The following is a 20,173-nucleotide window of genomic DNA, read 5'->3' on the forward strand; positions in this document are numbered from 1 at the left end:
CAGCCAACACTATGGCTACAGCAAGGCGAGTTCAAGATAAGGAGGGTAAGAGAATGGCCACCTATAAGAAGCCATTTTGACAGTGCAATTCTCAGAGGTAGTGTTCGTCTAGGTAACTCTCACTATGCTTATTCTGAACTATCCCAAGCATTTTTCTGCTTTCATAGTCAGATGGGGAGTGGCAAAACTTTCCTGTTAGCTGCAGGCAATTACAGTAGATCCAGGAATTCCCTAGCTCTAAAAAGAAGTTTCTCTGCTCTGGGTGAAAATGCAGAAATGTACACCGCTGATCTAGCAACAGCAGTGGGTTACTGTTGCTCATGATCCTCAAATAGTAAAATGTAAAGCTTTCTCTCTTTCCTCAGTGACCTATTTGTATCTCTGTACTACTGCTACCTGTCTGCATCTCTACCATTAGAACACGGGAGAATAGAAAAAGCTACGGAGAGTAGAATTATACCATTTTGCTTTATATTTTAATTCCTGAGATAAGCAGTGAGGATATTTACCAATCCAAACTAGCACAATTTTCCAAGATCATATAATTGAATGCATGTTGCCCACAGTACATAACACCTTGCTATTCTTGGAAGTAGATAACTTTCAGCACTCGTATGACTTAGAAGCCTGTGAGTGTGTCTCACTATGAGATCATAGCTTGTATAGACATTCTTGAGGTAGTTCATGTGCTGGTAATGGATAAGGTGCAGTAGCCTGAAGCTCAACCTGTTTGTGGACCTGTAATCCAAGGAGCCAAGTGGATTTTGCAACCTGCATGGAATCCCTTGCTGCCAGCGACTGAATGCTTTGTTACACGATCTGTCTAGTTTAAAGCTAGTTTAGCCCTGTTCATATGTTGCCATGGCTGATCAGGATTGCAGTCTTGACATACCAAGTCTCCTAGAATTTTAATGGGACTTATACTCCTGTGGCCAGATTAACCCAGGTATTTAGGTGCCTAAACAACTGTCTAGGTCTCCAGTGGCATTTGAGTCCTAACCATATTGTTAGCACCTCAATCTCTCTCGGCAGAAGTGCAAAGTTGTACAATTGACATGTAGACAAAAGTGTTTCTGACAAAGAAACTCAAGAGTCTAAATGACCCAAGTACTTCTGAAAATTAAGATTCCCTGAGCGTAACTTGGGGGCTTTGCAGAGCCTGCTTCAATGAGCTCCCTCAAACATGATGCACATTTTGAATGCTTTTACTACTACTGATGGTACCTCGTGCTAGGGCTGAAATGATGGTACAAATACAATAATGATCATCCACCGACCAACGCTGCCCCCCAACTTAACGGCCACTCTGTACACACGCCACTTGCTAGGCCCACCCTTGCACCCCTCCCGCGCATGCGCAGCGCTATGCCCGCTCTGACGCAATAACTGCTTCGCGCTCACCCTTGGCACGCGGCGCCGGCCGAGTCACGTGGTCCGGTGACCCCCCCCCCTCCGTCTCATTGGCGGGGAATCGGAGGGGGCGTGTCCGCCCGCCCGCCTTCTGAGTGGCCCCGCCCCCCTCCCAGCGTCGTCGCCTAGGAGACCCTACGGTAGCGGGGCTGGGCCGTTGGGATGCGCCGGGAGAGAGCGGGGCCCGGCGGGGGCGGCGTCGCCCGCAGCGGCCTGGAGCGCGGCAGTGAGTGCGGGGCGGGCTGCGGGGTGTCCGGCACGGGGGCCGCGGGAGAGGGGTCCGGGCGCCCCGCAGCTGCTCAAGCTAGCAGGCGGGCTGGGGGCTGCTCCCCAGCTTTCCAATCTGTAACCCGGCTTCCCTCGGTGGCCAGGCTGGTTGCTGCAGAAGGGCCGCTCACTTGCTTTCGGGGGTGGAGGTGGTAGCCGTGTGGGTCTGAGGACTAAGGCAGACAGGGCTCTTTGGGGAAATCCGATCTCTTTTCCCAGAGCAGCTATTTAAGACCGGGTTTTCCCAAAGAACCTGGTCGGCATTTGCTTTTGGCCCCCTGACAGCCAGGGCAGTGAATGCCAGGCATGCGGTACTGCTTTGGTGGCCCTGAGGGCGGAGGGGAAGCTAGAGGCGAGGGGCTCTTGGGGCGCTGCCTTGCGTTGAACCAGCAGCCCCCTGGGGATGCTGACAGACGCGCCTGGGAGCCTGTGCGCACTTTGGCAGGGCTCGCCTTTCGAACGCCTGGCCTCAGGAAGTGTGTGGGGCCGTCCCAGCCCTCAGGAAGCCTTGATAGCAGCAGGGACATTATTTCCCCAGCAGCTGCAGGGCCTTAGTTGCTTCCCTTGTGCTGGAACCAACCCCCCCCCCCCCCTGTTTTACCTCCCCCCAAAAATGTTTCTTGTTTTTTTTTTAAATCTGATTCATACAGACTGGAAGCCCTGTTTCTTGGCCAGCTTTAGCACCACCTGGAGTATTGCCAACATAAAAGTTTTTAAAAGGCTATTGAACTTTTATTTCAAATAATAATAATTGCTTTATAATAAAATGCAACCAAACGTGAATATTCGGTATGGGTCAGTTCACTAGCCCCTTATTCACACTCATGTGGCTGGGTAAGGTTGGCAGGATTAGATCTGATGCATCTTTTCATGATTTGCTGTTACTTGTTTTGCTCTTTCAAAGTTACCGATGGGTATTTTTAAAATCAGTGGTGACCATTACTGTTGCTCGAATAAAATATGCACATGCAGTTTGTGATGCTGCATGCATGTGAAAACATGCTTGGAAAGTTTACAGGTTATTTAAATTCTGTAAATATTTACCAGCTTTCAGGCTGATTTGAGCAATTGCAATGTCTTCTATTTGTCCTTTAGTTTAATCCTTCTTCACTGCCAGTAATCTCTTTACATGGGATTATGTCACTTAGACTAAGGAACAGCCTGTCACTCGCAATAGGATTTCTCCCTTCAGCAGCGTATTTACAGTGGTTGCTCCAGCATGTGGTGGGGGATCTGCATAACGTTTGGAAATACGTGTGTATAGAAGACTGTATGGCCATGATCTTGCTCGGGGATCTGTGGAGGACTCTATGGGCATTCCTTTGGTTCCCCAAATTTGTGGTGAAGATGGACCCTAAATTTGTAGACAGATTTTTTTACAGAGGAGAAAGAAATTGGTGTGCTGGTTTAGCACATTTGAACTCCATGCATTATTTCTTTGTTTTTGTGTAGTAGACATTCAGCTTGGCAAGAATAATTTTATGTTGGTAGCCAGGTATTGCTCCTGAAGATGGGTGAGGCCAGTACAGAGTTTATGGAAAAAAGCTTGCACATCTGAACTGGGCACGTGATTTGACACATGAATTGTTATCTGTCAGTGTCTGTTGTAGTGGAATGTAAATCTATACAGCATTTTTATCATGATCTAAAGAATTTCTGGATTATTATTACTTCCAATAAATGCAACATTTTTTTTGTATGGGGGGGGCTTAATAATTTTGAAGTGCTGAGTGGCTTTATCTTAACCCCATGTCAGTGATGGTGAGAGGGCACTGAGCATCATGCAGGGTCTTCTCTTAACTAAACTGTGTATTGGGCATAGGACAAGCAAGGTGTTAAAATTATGCCATTTTGGTTTTTGTCTTAAAAGAAGGAGATGCAGTTATGTGTATATGGACTCAGAAATAAGACATTGGAAAAGGAAGTGTCCTCTTTTTTTCATTTTGTTTACTATGATATTTGATGGTATATTTGGCTGGCTGGGGCACAAGGTTGCTTCAGTACTAGGTTAGCTGACAGGCAGTACTTGCACTGAAGAACCCTTGTGCCCTGGCCAGCCGTGTCAGCATCTACATGTGCATTGCTGTCGAGTTTATTAGTTTCCTGTGGCCTAATAGGGCCACGCATGTAGACACCGAGGCATTTACTGCAAAGCTAATTAGCTCCACAGTACACTTCTCATATAGATGCACCCAGATACACAGCAGAAGATCCCTAAAGCTGAGGTGTATGTAGGTCTATCTTTAGTACAGATCATACTCGATTAACCTTTTAAGCCTTGATTTTTAACAGTTTATGTAATTATTTATAAGATTTTCAAAGTTGTTTAAAGGATTTGAACACTCAATTCTCACTATAATTAATCCATTTCTTTTATTATATATGTACATAAACATAATAAAATATGCAGTCAGTATATGTTTTGTGATGCTGTTCATTAATACAAAAGTAGGATACCGTAATTTACTTAATTGCAGCTTTTTTTTAAAAGATAAATAAGCTCAGTAATAAGACCTGCCTTATTAGTACATTTCTTAGTTAAGGCCCTGCTTTTGTAAACCTTTATGTATCTGTTTAACTGTACCACTGTGAGCAGTCCTGTTGAAATTAATGTGATTATTTATGGTAGTAAGGTTAAGAATATTTGTAAGTGACCTCAGGATTGGAGTTTAAGACTCTGTTATAAGACAACAGATGGGAGACTGTGGGATCATTAGTGTTTTTGCCTACTTAAAATTCTTGCTGTACTTTTAATTGGCTAAGATCATGTTACCTCGTGGCCTAAATCTACAGTGTATCATTCCTGTTCACTATTAAACAATTACTGTACTTCATTTCAACATGTAGGTGGTTGCTTTTCAGCAGTGTGTAAAGTGACTTCCCTTTGTGGCCAAACTGGTTGATGTACAAGAGCCAAAAAAAATTCACATTTGTTGCCTATGAAGTAATTTGCTTCTGGCAGCCTGACAATCAGGATTTCTCACCAAAGGCAGAGGCAACGGTGAACGATAAGGCATACATTACTGCTTCTGTCAGGAGCCTGCCAGCTCAAGCAGGCACAACCTGCTGACAGCTGTATATGTGGTAGCCAGTTGCAGGTCTGGATAAACCTTCTCATTAGTGGACAGCAGCTACTTTCAGTATGTTGGATTCATGGTAATACTCTTTTTAGTGATATGGAGGGTATGCTCCCATTTTACAGGAAAAAAATCCTTTAGGTGTAGTATGGTACTTAATACTTGTAGATGGGATAAAATTAGATCTGTTTCTTGTACCTCATGACAGCATTATAAAGAAACTATCCATTTTGGCATGTTCTATTATACAGAGAACACATCACTATAAAGGCAATTTATTATTCCTATTAGTCAATTCATATACTGGATTAGAGCTACAGAATACTTTTAATGTGTCCATGTTTATTTTATTTTTTAAGGATGCTTGTAAGAATGGCTGCACTATTCCGTACCTTGCTGCTGAATCCTAAGCTGGCTATAAACTCGAGGAAGACAACTGAGTGTCTTATGCCAGTGGGTGGTTTCTCATCATTGAATAACTACAGCATTGTGGAAAAAAACATACAATCGTTTTAAAACACATAAGGAGTATAGAAGTTCTTTATAAAAAGAGGTAAAATTAAAAGTTTTCAAGGCTTCCAACTAGCCTGGTCTTACAAAATGAAACGGTACACAACTTTGAAACAACTTGGTGATGGTACCTATGGCAATGTACTGATGGGGAAGAGCAATGAGTCAGGCGAGCTTGTGGCTATCAAAAGGTATGTGTGATTGAGTAAACACAGTTTTACATGTTTAAAGAGTAAGAGTTGTCTTATGGATTTATGGATACAAGGAGAAAGTAATTTTTTTTTCTTTTTTTTCTTTTTTTTCTTTTTTACAAGTAAACTCCTATATCTTATGGTACGAACAGATGTCTCGTTTGTCCCAGGACCAATTTTATTTGTGTTTCTCCCAGAACAGAAAAGGTACAGGATTGGCACATACATACCAGCACCCTTTCAGTTGGAGTTCAGTGAGGGGCTGAATGTACTGTTGCTTTTCTGGCAGCAGGTAGCTGATGAGAGCACATAGGCCAACATGCCTTGAGCTAATTAAGTGTTTGTAGCTTCCTGGGAATTCCTGAGCCCCACTCAGAGTGCCCATTGGGTGTTTACCCAGTAGCAGTGGGTGGTATAATTGTTGTGGGAGGGACTTTGGTGGCATTCATTGAGCAAATTATGCCCTGGACTGTCTGCTCATTGTGACCCACAGCTACCACCACCACCATGCTACTATCAACCAGTCTGCAGAATGGATCCTTATGTGGTCCTCACCCTACAGACCAGGCCGTCCCAGTGTTGTGAGCTTGCCCTTGAGACTGCATGGGAAAGGCACTGTTGGAGTACTCTGATGGCTGACTTGGCTACTGCCATTTGCACAAAGAGTAAAGAAAGACAGCTTGGGAAGGGAAAGCTCATGCATTTGCTCACTGCCAACCAGCAGGAGATATGTGGTTACATCCAGCTCTTACTTCGAGGTGGCAGCTGCTGACCCAGAAATGTGTTGACCACAGGTGAGTATGATGTATCCAGGCAGATGTGGGAGTACCTTCAAACAGTGGAGCAGCATCTATAGACCAAGGAGATGAGCAGCAACTGGTAGGAATGGATCATTACAGGCACCTGGGATGACCAGCAGTGGTGTATGAACTTCCACATGTTTTGGGGTACCTTCATGGAAATCTGTGCTAAGCTTGCCCCCTGCCTCCAGTGTCAGACTGTGGAGACAAGGGTGCCCTTATTGGTAGGAAAGCATGTTGCCATTGCAGCTTGGAAGTTTCCAACCCCAGACAAGCCTCTGGTCAAGTGGTGCACTCTAGGTTTCTGCAGTAGCAGAGACTAAGCTCTTAAAAGCTAGCTAGCCGTTAGAAATTATTGAACTGTCTCCAGTTCAGTTCTGGGCTTGAAGCTAGGAGCAGTGCTTTCTCTCAAGCTTTGGGTGTGCAGCCAGGTACAGCAGGGAGGGTCTCTATTGTACTGCTAAGTGAGGAACTGGTTGAGTCTGTAAGTGAGCCATTATCTTAACCAGCATCAGTCACTGTCAAACTGAGGAGGACCCACACTGATAATTGAGGACCTGCACTCTACAACACAAATGTGGGGTTTTGATCAGTTATACTGCAGTGAGACTTTTTTAATTATGCAATTTTACTGAAGTAGAACCTGATAGCACACTGTACTCGCATGGGGGAGGAGGGAGGGAGAGGGTAACGTGAGTGGGGCAGTTCCCCAGGTGACACCATGTGGTTTCAGCACAAATCCATAAAGTAATACCATAGTGGCCTTGGGGAGGGAGGTGCTGGGGCAGTCCCCAAGCAAGGCACTGAAGTTTCACAGGGGGTGCCCCAGCTCCTCACACACCCCACCACATTCCCTGCCTTTGCCCTACTCCCCACTTGTACTGAGCTACCACTTGCCATCCCCAGAAGTGGCCTGGGTCCTTTCATTAGGGATCCCTGTATGCTGGATCCCTGTTGGGAGGGGACCAACAAAGAGGGATCTCATAAGGCAAGCAGGGATAGCTGGAATGTTACTGACTGCAGGTGACCACAAAACTCTGGACACTTTTTCTGTCTGAGTCAAAGTCCATTTCCATGTCTATGCCTTTTAGCAGGACAGCCGGGGAGTCCTCAATCTGGTTCCTCTGATGGGTTGTGGCTGTGTTGATCTTTAAGGCAGCATGTCCTCAAACACAGTGGCATCAGAGTCCTCTGATACATTGGTAATGTGAGTAATATCACTTTTTGTGATATTGTGAAGACCTGAGTTAGTTCCACAGAGAAGATGCATGTGATCCTGTGTCTGCTGGCACATGGTTGGTGTTCCATGTCCTTGCAAACTGCAGCTTCAGTACCTTGCATATGGAGCAGCCTTGAGCCTAGTCACAGTCATGTCCCCAGGTCAGTGTTTCCACAGCAGTCTGTTCAAAGACTGCCTGGTTTTTGCTGGCTTTATTGGAGCCTCCACTAATTCTTGACCTCTTCCAAATGGTGATGAGATTGACTACTTCCTACCTGGCCCTGTTGGTGCTGTGCTTGCTCATGATGTGAGATGAGGGGCAATTGTAGAGAAAGGATGGATGGGAGTGGAGATATGGTTGTCTGACATTGTAGGTGATGGTGGATTTGAGGGTGTCTCCGATAGATGAACATTCCTAGTGGTTTGATATCTCCATAGTTGGCTATATGGATGGATGGATACATACAGGCTTCAATACTGCTTTTGGGTGGGTGGTGGGCAAGAAATGTTTGGCAGGCTGCCATGCAGAGCAATTAATGGGTGGGAACTTTGCAGTGTCCTAGGACAAAATATTAGCAGATCTTATCCCACAAACCTTTTTGGGGTCAGTCCTGGGATGGTGGCAAAGGACATCTAAGCTATCATAATTCGTTATGGGAGAAAATTGAATCTTCTGGGACAAATGTGACATCTGTTCATAGCCTTCCTTAAAAGACAGAAACTGCAGTTTTGCTAGATGCTAATTGGATGATCTTGGGCCAGGTTCTCTGTTTCTCAGTCATAGCTGAGCAGCGTTGGTTTACACTAGCCAAAGTTTATAGTCCTTGATTTTTTTTATTTTTTTTTTTAAATCACACACTCATTTTGTTCAGTCATTTCTATGCATATTCCTGAAACAACATGAGGAGAATGCAGTAACATTATCGGCCTGATGGAAGTCATAGAGTAGAAGTGAATTTGCAGTTTATAATTAAGGAAAAATTTGCGGTGTAGTACTTGCAGTTATGTTACAGTGCGTGCAATAATGTTAGTTATAATAATGTTATGAATTTCTTAGTAATTATAATTAGCTGTAGTAGTAATATCAGCAGTTTAAAGGTTGGCACGATATGTTTTTCTTTGCTAGGTTCAGAACTTGAGAAATTGATTTTAAATATTTAAATTTTAAATGCCCCTTCCCTTTCAAAGAACCACCTTCTCATAGGTACTTGAGTTAGCTTCAAGAATGCAACCTGCAAGAGTTTGGTAACAGCTTTTTTGATAGCTAATCCATTGTGGAACCCAGGGCCAAAAACAAATTGTTCAGTCAGAAAGGTTTGTGACTGGTGAAGGAGTGTACTAAAACAATGAGTATGCCCATGGACCCCTACCCCAGCATGGCCTCTTCATCATTTCAGCTACAGAGGACCTGTGGAGTATAAACTCCCCATGGCTTGAAACCCCAAACCAGGTTCAAGGGCTTGTGCCTAGCCTGACTGCTGCAGCTGCTTTCCCTATGGCTATGTAAGAAGAAATTACCTTAATCTGGCCAATAATGGATTGGTCTCTTTTTCTCTTAAGGTGTTAAATTTGTTGCAGATGAATGAAGTCTGACTCCATTGATTTTTTTTTTTTTCTCAGTTATTAATTATAATTTAGAAATGGTAGAACAGATGCACTTCATGCCTCATTAGATGCTCTAGTAGATTACTGTAAATAATATATTCATGCCTGTTCCTTGCCACACAGTTCACTGTAGTGTGGTTGTTTGTAATCTGTGATTCTAAATAAATCATACTGCTTCCCATATTAGTAAGGTCACAGTTCAGATTGCATAACTTCCCTGATGTGTTCAGGAACATTCTGATCTGCATGGGTAACGACTCTTCTAAAAGTCCATTTGTAGAGGCTAATCATCATCTATTATACTTTCAAAAGGGTAATACATTTCAACTCAAGACCAGTGTTCATACATACACACAAACACATTTTTTAAACACTTAAATTGAAGATGAAGCCTGACTGCTAAACAACTGGAAAATGGCATATCTCAGATCTTACACTGTATTTTCTTTTTATTATAGAATGAAAAGGAAATTCTATTCTTGGGATGAGTGTATGAATCTGAGAGAAGTCAAGGTAAAGTTCAGAAAATACCATTTTGATAAGAATACTATGAGCCTGGTTGTTTTCAAGAGGTGGAAGGAATGGAGAGGCCCTAAAGGACCCACCTAGTTGCCCTAGCCCAGGGGCTACCTATAGTGGAAATCTAAATGTCAGGGCACTGCAGTCACCATGCTCTGCCAGCATCTCTGGAAAAAAAAGTTAGCCTCTAAGAAAGCATCTGTGTTCAGGAAAACGCTTAAGCAACAATATGTTAAAGCAGAGAAAATTCATTGCATTTCCTTGGACAGAGTATTTGTTTGTAGCTTTTTGCTTTGGGCATCTTTTTTTCCACCTTCTTCCTTCCAGGCCTGCTGTGTTTCTTAAGGGAGAAACTTTACAATCATTGTTTGTAATTGCCTTGCTCCTTTTCATTTGAAATTAAGTTTAATTATTACTTTACTGTTTTTGTTTATGTAAAATAATGTGGAAGTACATTATCAGCTGCTTAGACTGAGAGGTTTCATATGTGGTTTATTCTGCTGTTCTCCACTTAACTAGTTTTTAAGAGATGAAGATGGTTTTTATTACCACACATTTGCAAGATGCTTCATTAAACTGCAAACATTTTAGATGAACAGTATAAACAGATTATTTCAGCTTGTGTTGTACTACTGAAGTATATTTCTTTATAGTTCCATATTTTTTTTTGCATACCAGTCTCCTAGATAAGACGCCCCTTATTTCGGGAAAACAGAATGAAGAAACAAAGACTTTCCAGAGTCATGGGTGAATGCTGGCCACCTGGATCTAGGGTAGTCATTGAGGCATCCCCGGAGTACAGGACATCCCCTTGGTGAGGGCGGGACAACCGGCCTCATAGCCAATCAGTGGTGCGGAGTAAAGCCACTGTCTCCTTTGCCAGTCAGCAGTGAGGGGTGGGACCACCACAAAAACGCCACCTCCCTTCCTCCCTGGCTGGCCTGGAACCCTGCTCCTCCAGGCTGTGTACCTTCCCTTCTCTAGGTACAGCCAGTAGAATCGCGAGGACAAATGATTGGCATGTATTTCCACCAATGAACTGAAAAACAGGACTTTGCAATCTGTTCCTCATTCAGAAATGGACAGGGGACAAAAGGGTTAACAGCAGGGAAGTTGGGTATAAAACAGGATCAGGGGCCACCCTACATGGATCAGGGACAGTGTCCATACTTCAGCGTCATTGCCTTCCCCCGGCTGCTCAGCCAAGAGCTAGAAGTTTTGCCCTGTCGCAGTTGCTGCCACATTGGCATCAGGTTTTGACTGAGCAGCAGGGGAGAGCAGTGACACTGCAGAGTGGACTCTGTCCTGCCTATTTGCAACATAGACACCAACACAGCCAGGACTGGCCCACAGTTTTTTGGGGCCCCCTGCAAGGCATAACCTGACATGAAGAAGGCATCGGCGGTGGTGGGGGTGGTGAGCGCAGGGGTGAATTAAGGTGCACTGGGGCCCTGGGCAAGCACAAAACTGGAGGCTTTTCCCCCTCCCCCCCACATGGTTAACTAGGTTTCAGGGGGTGGGGGGAGGGGCCCCTTCCCTTCCCTTCCCTTCCCTTCCCTTCCCTTCCCTTCCCTTCCCTTCCCTTCCCTTCCCTTCCTAGTGCTGGCAGGGAAGGCTGGGTGGACCCAGCTGGGCTGGGGGACACATGCCCGCCACTTCTCCCTGCTCCCCGCCCCCGCGTACGCATACACATGGCAGACAAGGTTCTTTGGGTAAATCTGATATCTTATTAGACCATCTAAGTAGTTGGAAACATTTTTCTAGCAAGCTTTTGGGTTTAAAAGTCCTTTGTCAGGCTGAGGAAGTATCTGCAGTTGGTGTGTGCTCTTTCTGAATGGAATGAGTAGTATAGAAGCCAGAGGCTTTTCTGCTTTCAAGCTAGTCAGTGAAAAGTAAATTGAGGAGTCAGTGGGTGAGAGTCAGTGGGTTTCGTGGAATCAATCCTTAAACCGCTTGTTACTGAAAGAGCAAGTTTTGTCCAAGACACTACAGACTTTCTGTGAAAACTTAAAAACATAGATCACCTTCGTAGCTATACCCTCCTAGCCACCATGGATGATACCAGTTTATATACCAACATCCCACACCAGGATGGCATCCAAGCCTGCCTTACATACCTACAAGAGCAAGATGACGACTCTGAGTACAGACCCAAAGATATTACTGAAATGATATGCTTCATCCTCACATGCAACAATTTCACTTTTAATAACCAACACTTCCTCCAGACCATGGGCTCAGCTATGGGCACCAAAATGGCCCCACAGTATGCCAACCTATTTATGAGCCACCTGGAAGAAGAATTCCTCAAAGACTGCATCATCAAACCCTTGCTATAGTTAAGATATATCAATGACATCTTCATCATTTGGACTGAAAACCTGCAATCTCTGATTGCTGAGTTTCTGGATAGAACTCCATCATCACCCCTCCATCCGACTATCTCTTGAGTACTCCAGCACCAACATCTCCTTTTTAGACATGATGAGCAGCATCCAGAATGGTAAAATACAGACCATGTTGTACGAGAAACCCGCATACCACTATACATATCTGCGCAGAACCAGCAATCGCCCTAAACACACCAAGAAACTTATGATATACAGCCAAGCCCTCAGATACCACCAAATCGGCACTAAGGAGAATACCGAGTGCTACCTCACAAATCTTAAAAAGGCTTTCACACAACAAGGACGCTCCTCCAGAGAGAGAGAGATGCACATTTGAAAGAGTCACCCCGATACCATGTGAAGAATTGCAGTGCAGAAGGAAAACCCCCACGAATCGCACACCGCTGGTTATGACAATATCACCCCTCACTCGAACCTATATGGAAAATCCTCAAACAATTGCAACCCATACTAGAAGAAGACCCAATTCTTAAACAGATCTTCCCAGATCCACCCATCCTAGCCTTCAAACAAGCACTGAACCTCGCTAACCTCATCACTAGAATCACACTTCCTACGGCCCAAAACACACCGAATGGGTCCAGGCCAGGCCATGAAAAGAAATGCAAAACCTGCCAACATATCTCCACCACCCCCACAATTGCTACAGCCCACAACAGAACCATCACCGTTCCTGGTTCTTACACCTGCACCTCCAGAAACGTTATATATCTCACTCTGTGCACCAAATGCCCTGATGGAAAATTATGTAGGAGAGACCAAACAACATGTGCACACCAGAATGAACATACACCAGAAATCTATTAAAGACCAGAATACCCAATCACTGGTGGGGGCACATTTCTCACAAGAAAACTGCTTTCTCTCCAATCTCTCAGTATTAATCCTCAAAGGGAATTCACAAAACACATTTCACAGACAAGCCTATGAAATTCATCAACCTCCTGGATACAAAAAATCATGGATTAAACATAGAAGAAATACAAAAATGTAGAACTCTTGGTTCCAAAATGATGCCTTTTCTTAGACCAACTAAGAAATCACAAGAAAATTGTCCTTTTCTGCAAGCTTTTGGGTTCAAAGGCCCCCTTCATCAGGCTCTGAGAAAAGTATAGGTGGTAAAAAGTCCCCATGGGTAGGAAATAAACTTCATTTTGGCACCAAGGGAGCTGGAGATGGAAAGCTGTCCCTCTGGGTCTAGCTTTTTCTTGTGATTTCCCAGTTGGTCTAATAAAAGGTATCATTTTGGAACCAAGAGTTCTACATTTTTGTATTTATTCTTGTCTTAGACCAACTCAGCTACCAAGTACATCCCTGAAACATGGAAGATGCTGAAATTTAGCCGATTTTGAATTTTAAACTTCATTTCAGAACAAGAAGGAAGATTTTTTTTTTTTTTACCTTTGTGCCTGCCATCTGACACCTCCAGGGAAGGAATTTTACGTAATCTACATACCAAAGAGCAACTCAGCACAATTCTCAAAAACACAGCTACTAAGTATATCCCTGGACTAAACATAGACATTGGATTTATGACGTACTCTAAGCTGCCTGACATCTGACTCCCCAGGTACCTGTCCACTTTTCCTTGCTACACTCATCCCCCTTTCCCAGCTCCTCCAGCCTGTCTCTCATGCACTGGCTCCTCCATTCACATCTTCACTGACTGCCCTTCTTGCTGCAGCCCAGCCTCTGGCCTCTTTACTATTTGTTCCATCCAGGAAAAGTGCACACCAACAGCAGGTGCTTCCCCAGCCTGACCAAGGGCTTTTAAGCCCAAAAGCTTGCTAAGAAAAATGTTTCTAACTATTTAGTTGGTCTAATAAAAGATATCACACACACACGCGGACCTCCCCCCCCCCCACACACACACACAAACAGCCCCCCACAGCTGCCTGCAGCTCAGTCTCACTCCCTCCCACCCGTTACATTCGCGTGTAGGGAGCTGCTGCCCCATGTCCCGAGCAGTCCTGCAGATGCAGAGGGGAGGGCTGGGCTGGGTTGGGCCTGGCGGGGAGCAGGTAAGGCAGAGCTCTCCCAGCCCAGCACCACCAGGCCGGCAGGTGCGGTGGGGCTTTTCAGGCAAGACCCCAGCTCTGTCCCCTCTCCCCCAGCCCTATCAGTGGAGGAGGGGCGCTGCTTCCAGCTGCCAGGGAAGCAAATGTGAAAGCTGCAATTTTAAACTTGGCGCCAAAAATGGGTGCCGAGTTTAAAACTGTGGCTTTCACTTCCCTGCTGGGGAGGATTCATCGATCGTTAGGGGCTGGAAGGGACCTCACGGATCATTGGGTCCATCCCCCCTACTTTAGGCAGGAAGACAACTAGGGTTAGGTGACCCCAGCAAGGTGACTGTCCAGTCTCCTCTTGAACACCTTTAGGGTAAGTGACTCCACTACCTCTGGAGGGAGTTTATTCCACAGTCTAGACACCCTGACCATGAAGGAGGTTTTCCTGGTATTAAGCCTGAAGCGGCCTTCCAGGAGTTTGTATCCGTTGGTCCTGGTCTTCCCCAGGGGTGCACTAGTGAACAGTTGTTCACCGAGCTCCTGATGCACTCCTCTGATATAGCAGTAAGCTGCTATCGAGTCCCCACTCAACCTTCTCCTCTTTAGGCTAAAGAGGCCCAGGTCCCTCAGCCTTTCCTCGTATGGCTTGCCTTGAAAGTCCCTGATCATACGGGTAGCTCTTTTCTGGACCCTCTCAAGTTTTTCCACGTCCTTATTGAAGTGTGGCACCCAGAACTGGACACACTCCTCCAACTGCAGTCTCACCAGTGCTGAGTACAGAGCGAGTATCACTTCCTCCTTAGTTTTACATGAGTTGTATCAGTTGATGCATGCCAGTGTGTTGTTTGCCTTACTGGCCACCGCCTGGCACTGATGGCTCATATTCATGCGATGGTCAGTCATTACCCCAGGTCAGGCTGTCACCTCCGAGCCTGTATGTATGTTGAGGGTTATTTGCCCCTGGGTGGAGCACCTTACACTTGGAAGTGTTAAACTTCATCTGGTTCCGGCCTGCCCAACTCTCTCGCCTGTCCAGGTCCGCTTGTATCTGCAACCTATCTTCTGGCGTGGCCACACCGCCCCATACTGCCCAAGGAGCATGCTTGCTGCACGGGGCCCCTTGGCTGCCGGGTCCTTGCAGCTGCAGGTTTCACAGGCATGGATGGGCCAGCCCTGAGCACAGTCCCTGGCAGCCATTTCAGTATCCCCTGCCTTCATTCTGGCATGGAAATCTACTTCTTCACTTAAGACGTGCACCCCAATTTTGGATGGCTAATTTTTGGGGGAAGATGCCTGCGGTATGCAACTAAATATAGTGTTTACTGTCTTATTTTAATTTACTACCACTGAATATTGTACCTTTACCTTCTAGCTTAAGTGTTCCATTTGGTTAGTCTTCAGTGCAATACCATATTGCATAATAGGCCATCAACAAGCAAGAGGGATACTAGTCTCTTACCTGATAAATTTGTTTTCTCAGGGTTCATATCTAGTAGTATAGCACTGATGTTTTAAAATTAAATACTTTATGAAAAAGCATAGTGAACTGATTAGTGGTAGAACTGAAAATTTCGATGCCATATAAATGTCACAGCTTACAAGATGGGGGTCACTGTTTTCATACATTTCATATTTACAAGCAAGTAATTTGCACCTCCTTCAGACAAATGGATTTGAATTATGGTTATGAATTTAACAGTGACCTCAATATAGTGTTTCAGTGCAGCATTTTCACCCTCAGGTCAAAATGACCCTACATTCTGACTCCTTTTTCTATAGAGTTTTCTGGTGATTGGAGTTGACTTTTATATATGCAAACTGAATAATTGAGGGTCTAGCTGTGAATCACTGGATTCGTGCATGTATAGTGTGTGTGTGTGTGTGTGTGTGAGAGTGTTTGTGTAATATTTAATTTCCTAGACACAGTGAACACTGATTTTGATCCTAAATATTTGTTTTCTTATAAAGGACACTGAAATAAAGGAGTGCAATAAGGCATGGAGAAAAAACACAGAAAGTATATGCACTGCATTTAGCAAATTGAGCTATACATACAAGTTTATAAATTCTCTTTTAGGAATAGCTCCATTTTAGTTCTGTTAAAGAACCAAATCCACTGTCATATTTTGATGATATATTTGTTGTATTGCAGTCTTTGAAGAAACTGAATCATGCCAATGTAATAAAACTGAAAGAAGTTATCCGAGAAAATGACTATCTTTATTTTGTGTTTGAATACATGAAGGAAAATCTGTATCAGTTAATGAAAGACAGGTATGTCTGGTAAAGCGGTAGGCTATGGTGTTTTCTGTTTTAATAATGACTAGTAGTGGTATCTTGAGCATATGTAAATGTATAAATATCATTCCATCAATAATGGATTCAGATTGCTAAAAATATGGGACTGCATGCTGTCATTAGGGTTTCCTGAGCTTCCATCAAAGTGGATGTAAGTTATACCTGTGCATCCCCAGAGAACAATTTGGTGTTGTTCATCTTTTGGTATATTTGAAATAACACAACCAGATAAGCCAGTATGAGGTAATTGCATGCATTCAATGTGTACTAAGTTGTGATGGATTTTTTTTAAAGCAACCCAAACTAGTTTTTCTTAATTCTTATTTTTTTGTATAAAAAATTAAACCATTTCACATACTGCATATGCTCTTTATTTTGGTTTAAGAATGGCGACACAAATGAATCTCATGCACACACAAAATGTGATTTTATAGCCCTTGTGCAAGCATATCTCCGTTACCAGGTTTCTTGAAAATGGGATCCATGTTAGGCCCCATACTGTTAATATACATGTTTGCTTTTGTTCTTTTGCCCTTGAAGTTCTTTTGCTTCATAATATATTTTGCCAAATGTCAAAAATGCATGTGCTATCTTATATAAAAACTTTGATTAAAAAATTACTTGAAATTAATTTGTTTCTTTGCAGGAACAAGTTGTTCCCTGAGCCAGTCATCAGAAACATTATGTATCAGATATTACAAGGGCTAGCTTTTATACATAAGCACGGTAGGTTTCTTGATAGTTTAATTGTGTTATCCTTTGAGGACGAAGACAATGCACAATAACTGTAAAAAAACCCTATGCAGCTGGAGTTACAGACTGAACTGTTTGCAATTTACTGTATTAGAGATGAAATATGATTGCTCTTTGATGCATTTTTTAAATTGGTTTCAGTCACTTTAAAATATTTTTTTTTAAATCCCAAGAAACCCATTAAGCTATTTATTACCATCAATGAGCTTTGCCAGTCCTGGAGTTCAACATTAAAAAGCCATTTTTTGAAAGCAGCTATACATTTTTTTTAGTGTTTAATGATAGCATATCAATGCTAAAATGTACTTAAAGAGTTTTAGTAATTTATTTTTTTTCCATAATCACATTAATTTTGAAGGAGGGTTCATTAAAACAAACAAAAGAAACCAAAAGCTTTGTTCTAATGAATCCCAAAGCAAATGTCATGCCTTAGAGAGTTTCTGAATAAAGCAATGCCATAATTTTCCTCCTCCTTTCCCTCTCCCTCCATACATATTTTGACAGGTTTTTTCCATCGGGATATGAAGCCTGAAAACCTTCTGTGTATGGGGCCAGACCTTGTGAAAATTGCTGATTTTGGTTTGGCTAGAGAACTTAGGTCTCAACCACCATACACAGACTATGTTTCTACAAGGTGGTAAGTGACATAAACACAATCTTAATTTATCCTTTTCTTATACCTCTACTTCTGAGTTTGGCCTGTTATTTCTTTCCATCTCCATAGGTATCGAGCACCTGAAGTCTTGCTGAGATCTTCTGTTTATAGTTCTCCTATTGATATATGGGCAGTTGGCAGCATCATGGCTGAACTGTACACACTAAGACCTCTCTTCCCAGGCACAAGTGAAGTAGATGAAATATTCAAAATTTGCCAAGTGTTAGGGCCCCCAAAGAAGGTAAGTTGCTGTGCAGACTTATATAGTAGTAAGAATTATGGAGAATGAAATAAATGGATTGTATTGGATTCCGTTTTACTTTCAAGGAATGTGTAGAAGTGAGTGTTCTTATGATTGCTTCTCCATAGTGTTCATTCTTTCTGGAGTGTTTTGTTTGCTTCTGTTGGGGTATGAAATATTGCTTTTTTATGTATTAGCATCCTTCTTTGTGGTGTACTTCTACATGCCTCTGCTCTTCATCATTGTAAAATTCAGACTGGTCTGGGCTTTACGAATATTAACATGCAGAAATTCTTTTCTAAGATTTCATCTATCACAGCTGCCTTTTTCTCACTTAGGTCATAATTCTCTCATGGTGTTAACCCAAATTATTGGTATACAAATTATTTCAATCTCATAGAAATTATGCCATAAAGTGGGGGAAAATGCAGCTGGAGCACATGAATTCTTAAAATATAAAAGTTCTGATTTCATATAAAATATTCTTAGCAAAGAAGGAAAAATGTTGACAGCATAATAAAGTTAAATTGTTCTTCAGGCAAAAGATGCTATTTAAAGACCAACATTTGAAAAATAAAGTTTAGAGTTGTGCTTGTAAAAATCTGCATACGTGTAATGGTATTTGCACATGTGCCCATGCATGAACTCACAAATCCAGAAACTGCTTGAACAAATGGGTGAAGGTGAACGATTTTTAGTGCATAGGAAACAAATAACTGAGGGTAGTATAACAGAGAGTCTGGAATAGAAAAGATGAGAAAAGCAAAGCAGCACAAAGAAAAATTGAATAGGACTGTAAGACATGAGAGAACACACTGGGTTTAAACAAGAGAGCAGCGTGAAATGTCTGGAATCTTGAGGGTGAAAGTGAGGAGTTAAAACTTGGTATAGAAGGTAATAAAAATCAGTGAAGGGATTCCTGGGGCATTGTTTTGAGATGGTGGGAGGGACAAGTGGAGGAAAACAATTTTACCTGAAGAATTTTGGATAGACTGAAGAGCAGCTGTATGATGTACAGTACCTGGATGCCAAAGAGAAGGAAACTCCAGTAGCTAAGCCTAAAGATGACAGACATAGCAATGGGAATGGACACAAACAGGCATGTCTGAGGTAGACTTGATGTGATGCAGTGAGATCCTGCTGAAAGAAGTAATGGAGCCAAACGTTAACTTTTGCAATATTTTCAGTACTGAGTGAAAGCAGGTGAGGGATTAGATGCTAAGCTGTGATCCCAAGTTTTTTCTGCTGCTTTGGCAATACAAAGAAGCCAGAGGAAACAGTGGTCTCCCTTTTTTAGGGATTCCCCTAGTATGCAGTTGTCCCATGCTTTCCATGCAGCCATCAGTGTAAGTGACTGAGTAGGGACAAATCTAAAATATGTTATGCTCCAATAGTCCTAAGCTAAAAAGTGGTCCCTTCTGGGGGCCGTTACTAGCCAGCCTCTTGAGAACAGTTTCTAGGCTGTTCTGAAGTGCTCCAGGGACTGAGGTTGCTATTAAGCCCGCCCCAGGATTAGGAAACTGTAAATTGGCTCCTTCCTTTGTGGCTGTCTCTTCCTCTGGGTGGAACTGGGAGGCTGTCCCTTTATGACAATGCTATGATATTCTTGTGGGAAATCTGATTGCTGGTAGCACTGAACGAAGAGATTGTTAGATCTTATCATAATTAGCATAGTAAATGATATATTTGATACCAATGAAATGTACTACTTCATGAAGAGGCACAAAAGTTACATTAGACAGTTTTCTCATGTGGCCAAGGTTTGCCACAAATCTTAATTTTTAAAAATGCACATTTTTTAATGCACTCCATTTTGCATTATTACTCGTTATTTTTTCATGTAACAGTAGTCGCCTTTCTAATTAGCCTTTCTTTTCTTTACTTTAACCTATTAGTGAGTCATAACTCCCATTTTTTAAATTTTTTTAAAAGCAGTTGCAGTATTACGATTAGTGGCTTGTAGCATCCTGCACAGACTGAACAGGCTGAGAGGCTGCGTTTCAGTGGGACTCCTGTACAGAGTTAGCTTTTGGAATCATTTATTTATTCATTTATTTGATTTATATGCTGCCTGTCCCAGCAAAAGCTTAAATGTGTCAAAGATGTGTAGCCATATGCAGCAGTCCTACAGTTAAACATTTGTCATGGCAAGCATTTAAACTGCACTATAAAAATAGTATAGTGTTGTTAATAAATTTTCTGCCCCATGCC

At 42.9% G+C, this 20,173-nt stretch overlaps 1 protein-coding gene across 6 annotated transcripts in view; it reads left to right on the plus strand.

The window, feature by feature from the left end:
- The first annotated feature begins 1,519 nt into the window (after positions 1–1,519).
- MAK (male germ cell associated kinase) overlaps positions 1,520–20,173 on the plus strand; it is a 41,632-nt gene continuing 22,978 nt past the window's right edge. For 2 of the 6 annotated variants that reach the window (XM_019494845.2, XM_059724435.1), the window contains exons 1-7: positions 1,522–1,636; positions 5,114–5,455; positions 9,538–9,592; positions 16,168–16,289; positions 16,960–17,039; positions 17,571–17,703; positions 17,791–17,962. In XM_019494845.2, coding sequence (XP_019350390.1) covers positions 5,355–5,455; positions 9,538–9,592; positions 16,168–16,289; positions 16,960–17,039; positions 17,571–17,703; positions 17,791–17,962 — 663 coding nt within the window. In that variant the 5' untranslated portion in view covers positions 1,522–1,636; positions 5,114–5,354. Of the gene's footprint in view, positions 1,637–5,113; positions 5,456–9,537; positions 9,593–16,167; positions 16,290–16,959; positions 17,040–17,570; positions 17,704–17,790; positions 17,963–20,173 lie in introns of all 6 variants that reach the window. The other 4 variants (XM_019494847.2, XM_019494846.2, XM_014611583.3 and 1 more) reach the window with 4 other exon arrangements.

The sequence above is a fragment of the Alligator mississippiensis genome, chromosome 3 (assembly GCF_030867095.1).
Source record: "Alligator mississippiensis isolate rAllMis1 chromosome 3, rAllMis1, whole genome shotgun sequence".
Taxonomy (NCBI): domain Eukaryota; kingdom Metazoa; phylum Chordata; order Crocodylia; family Alligatoridae; genus Alligator; species Alligator mississippiensis.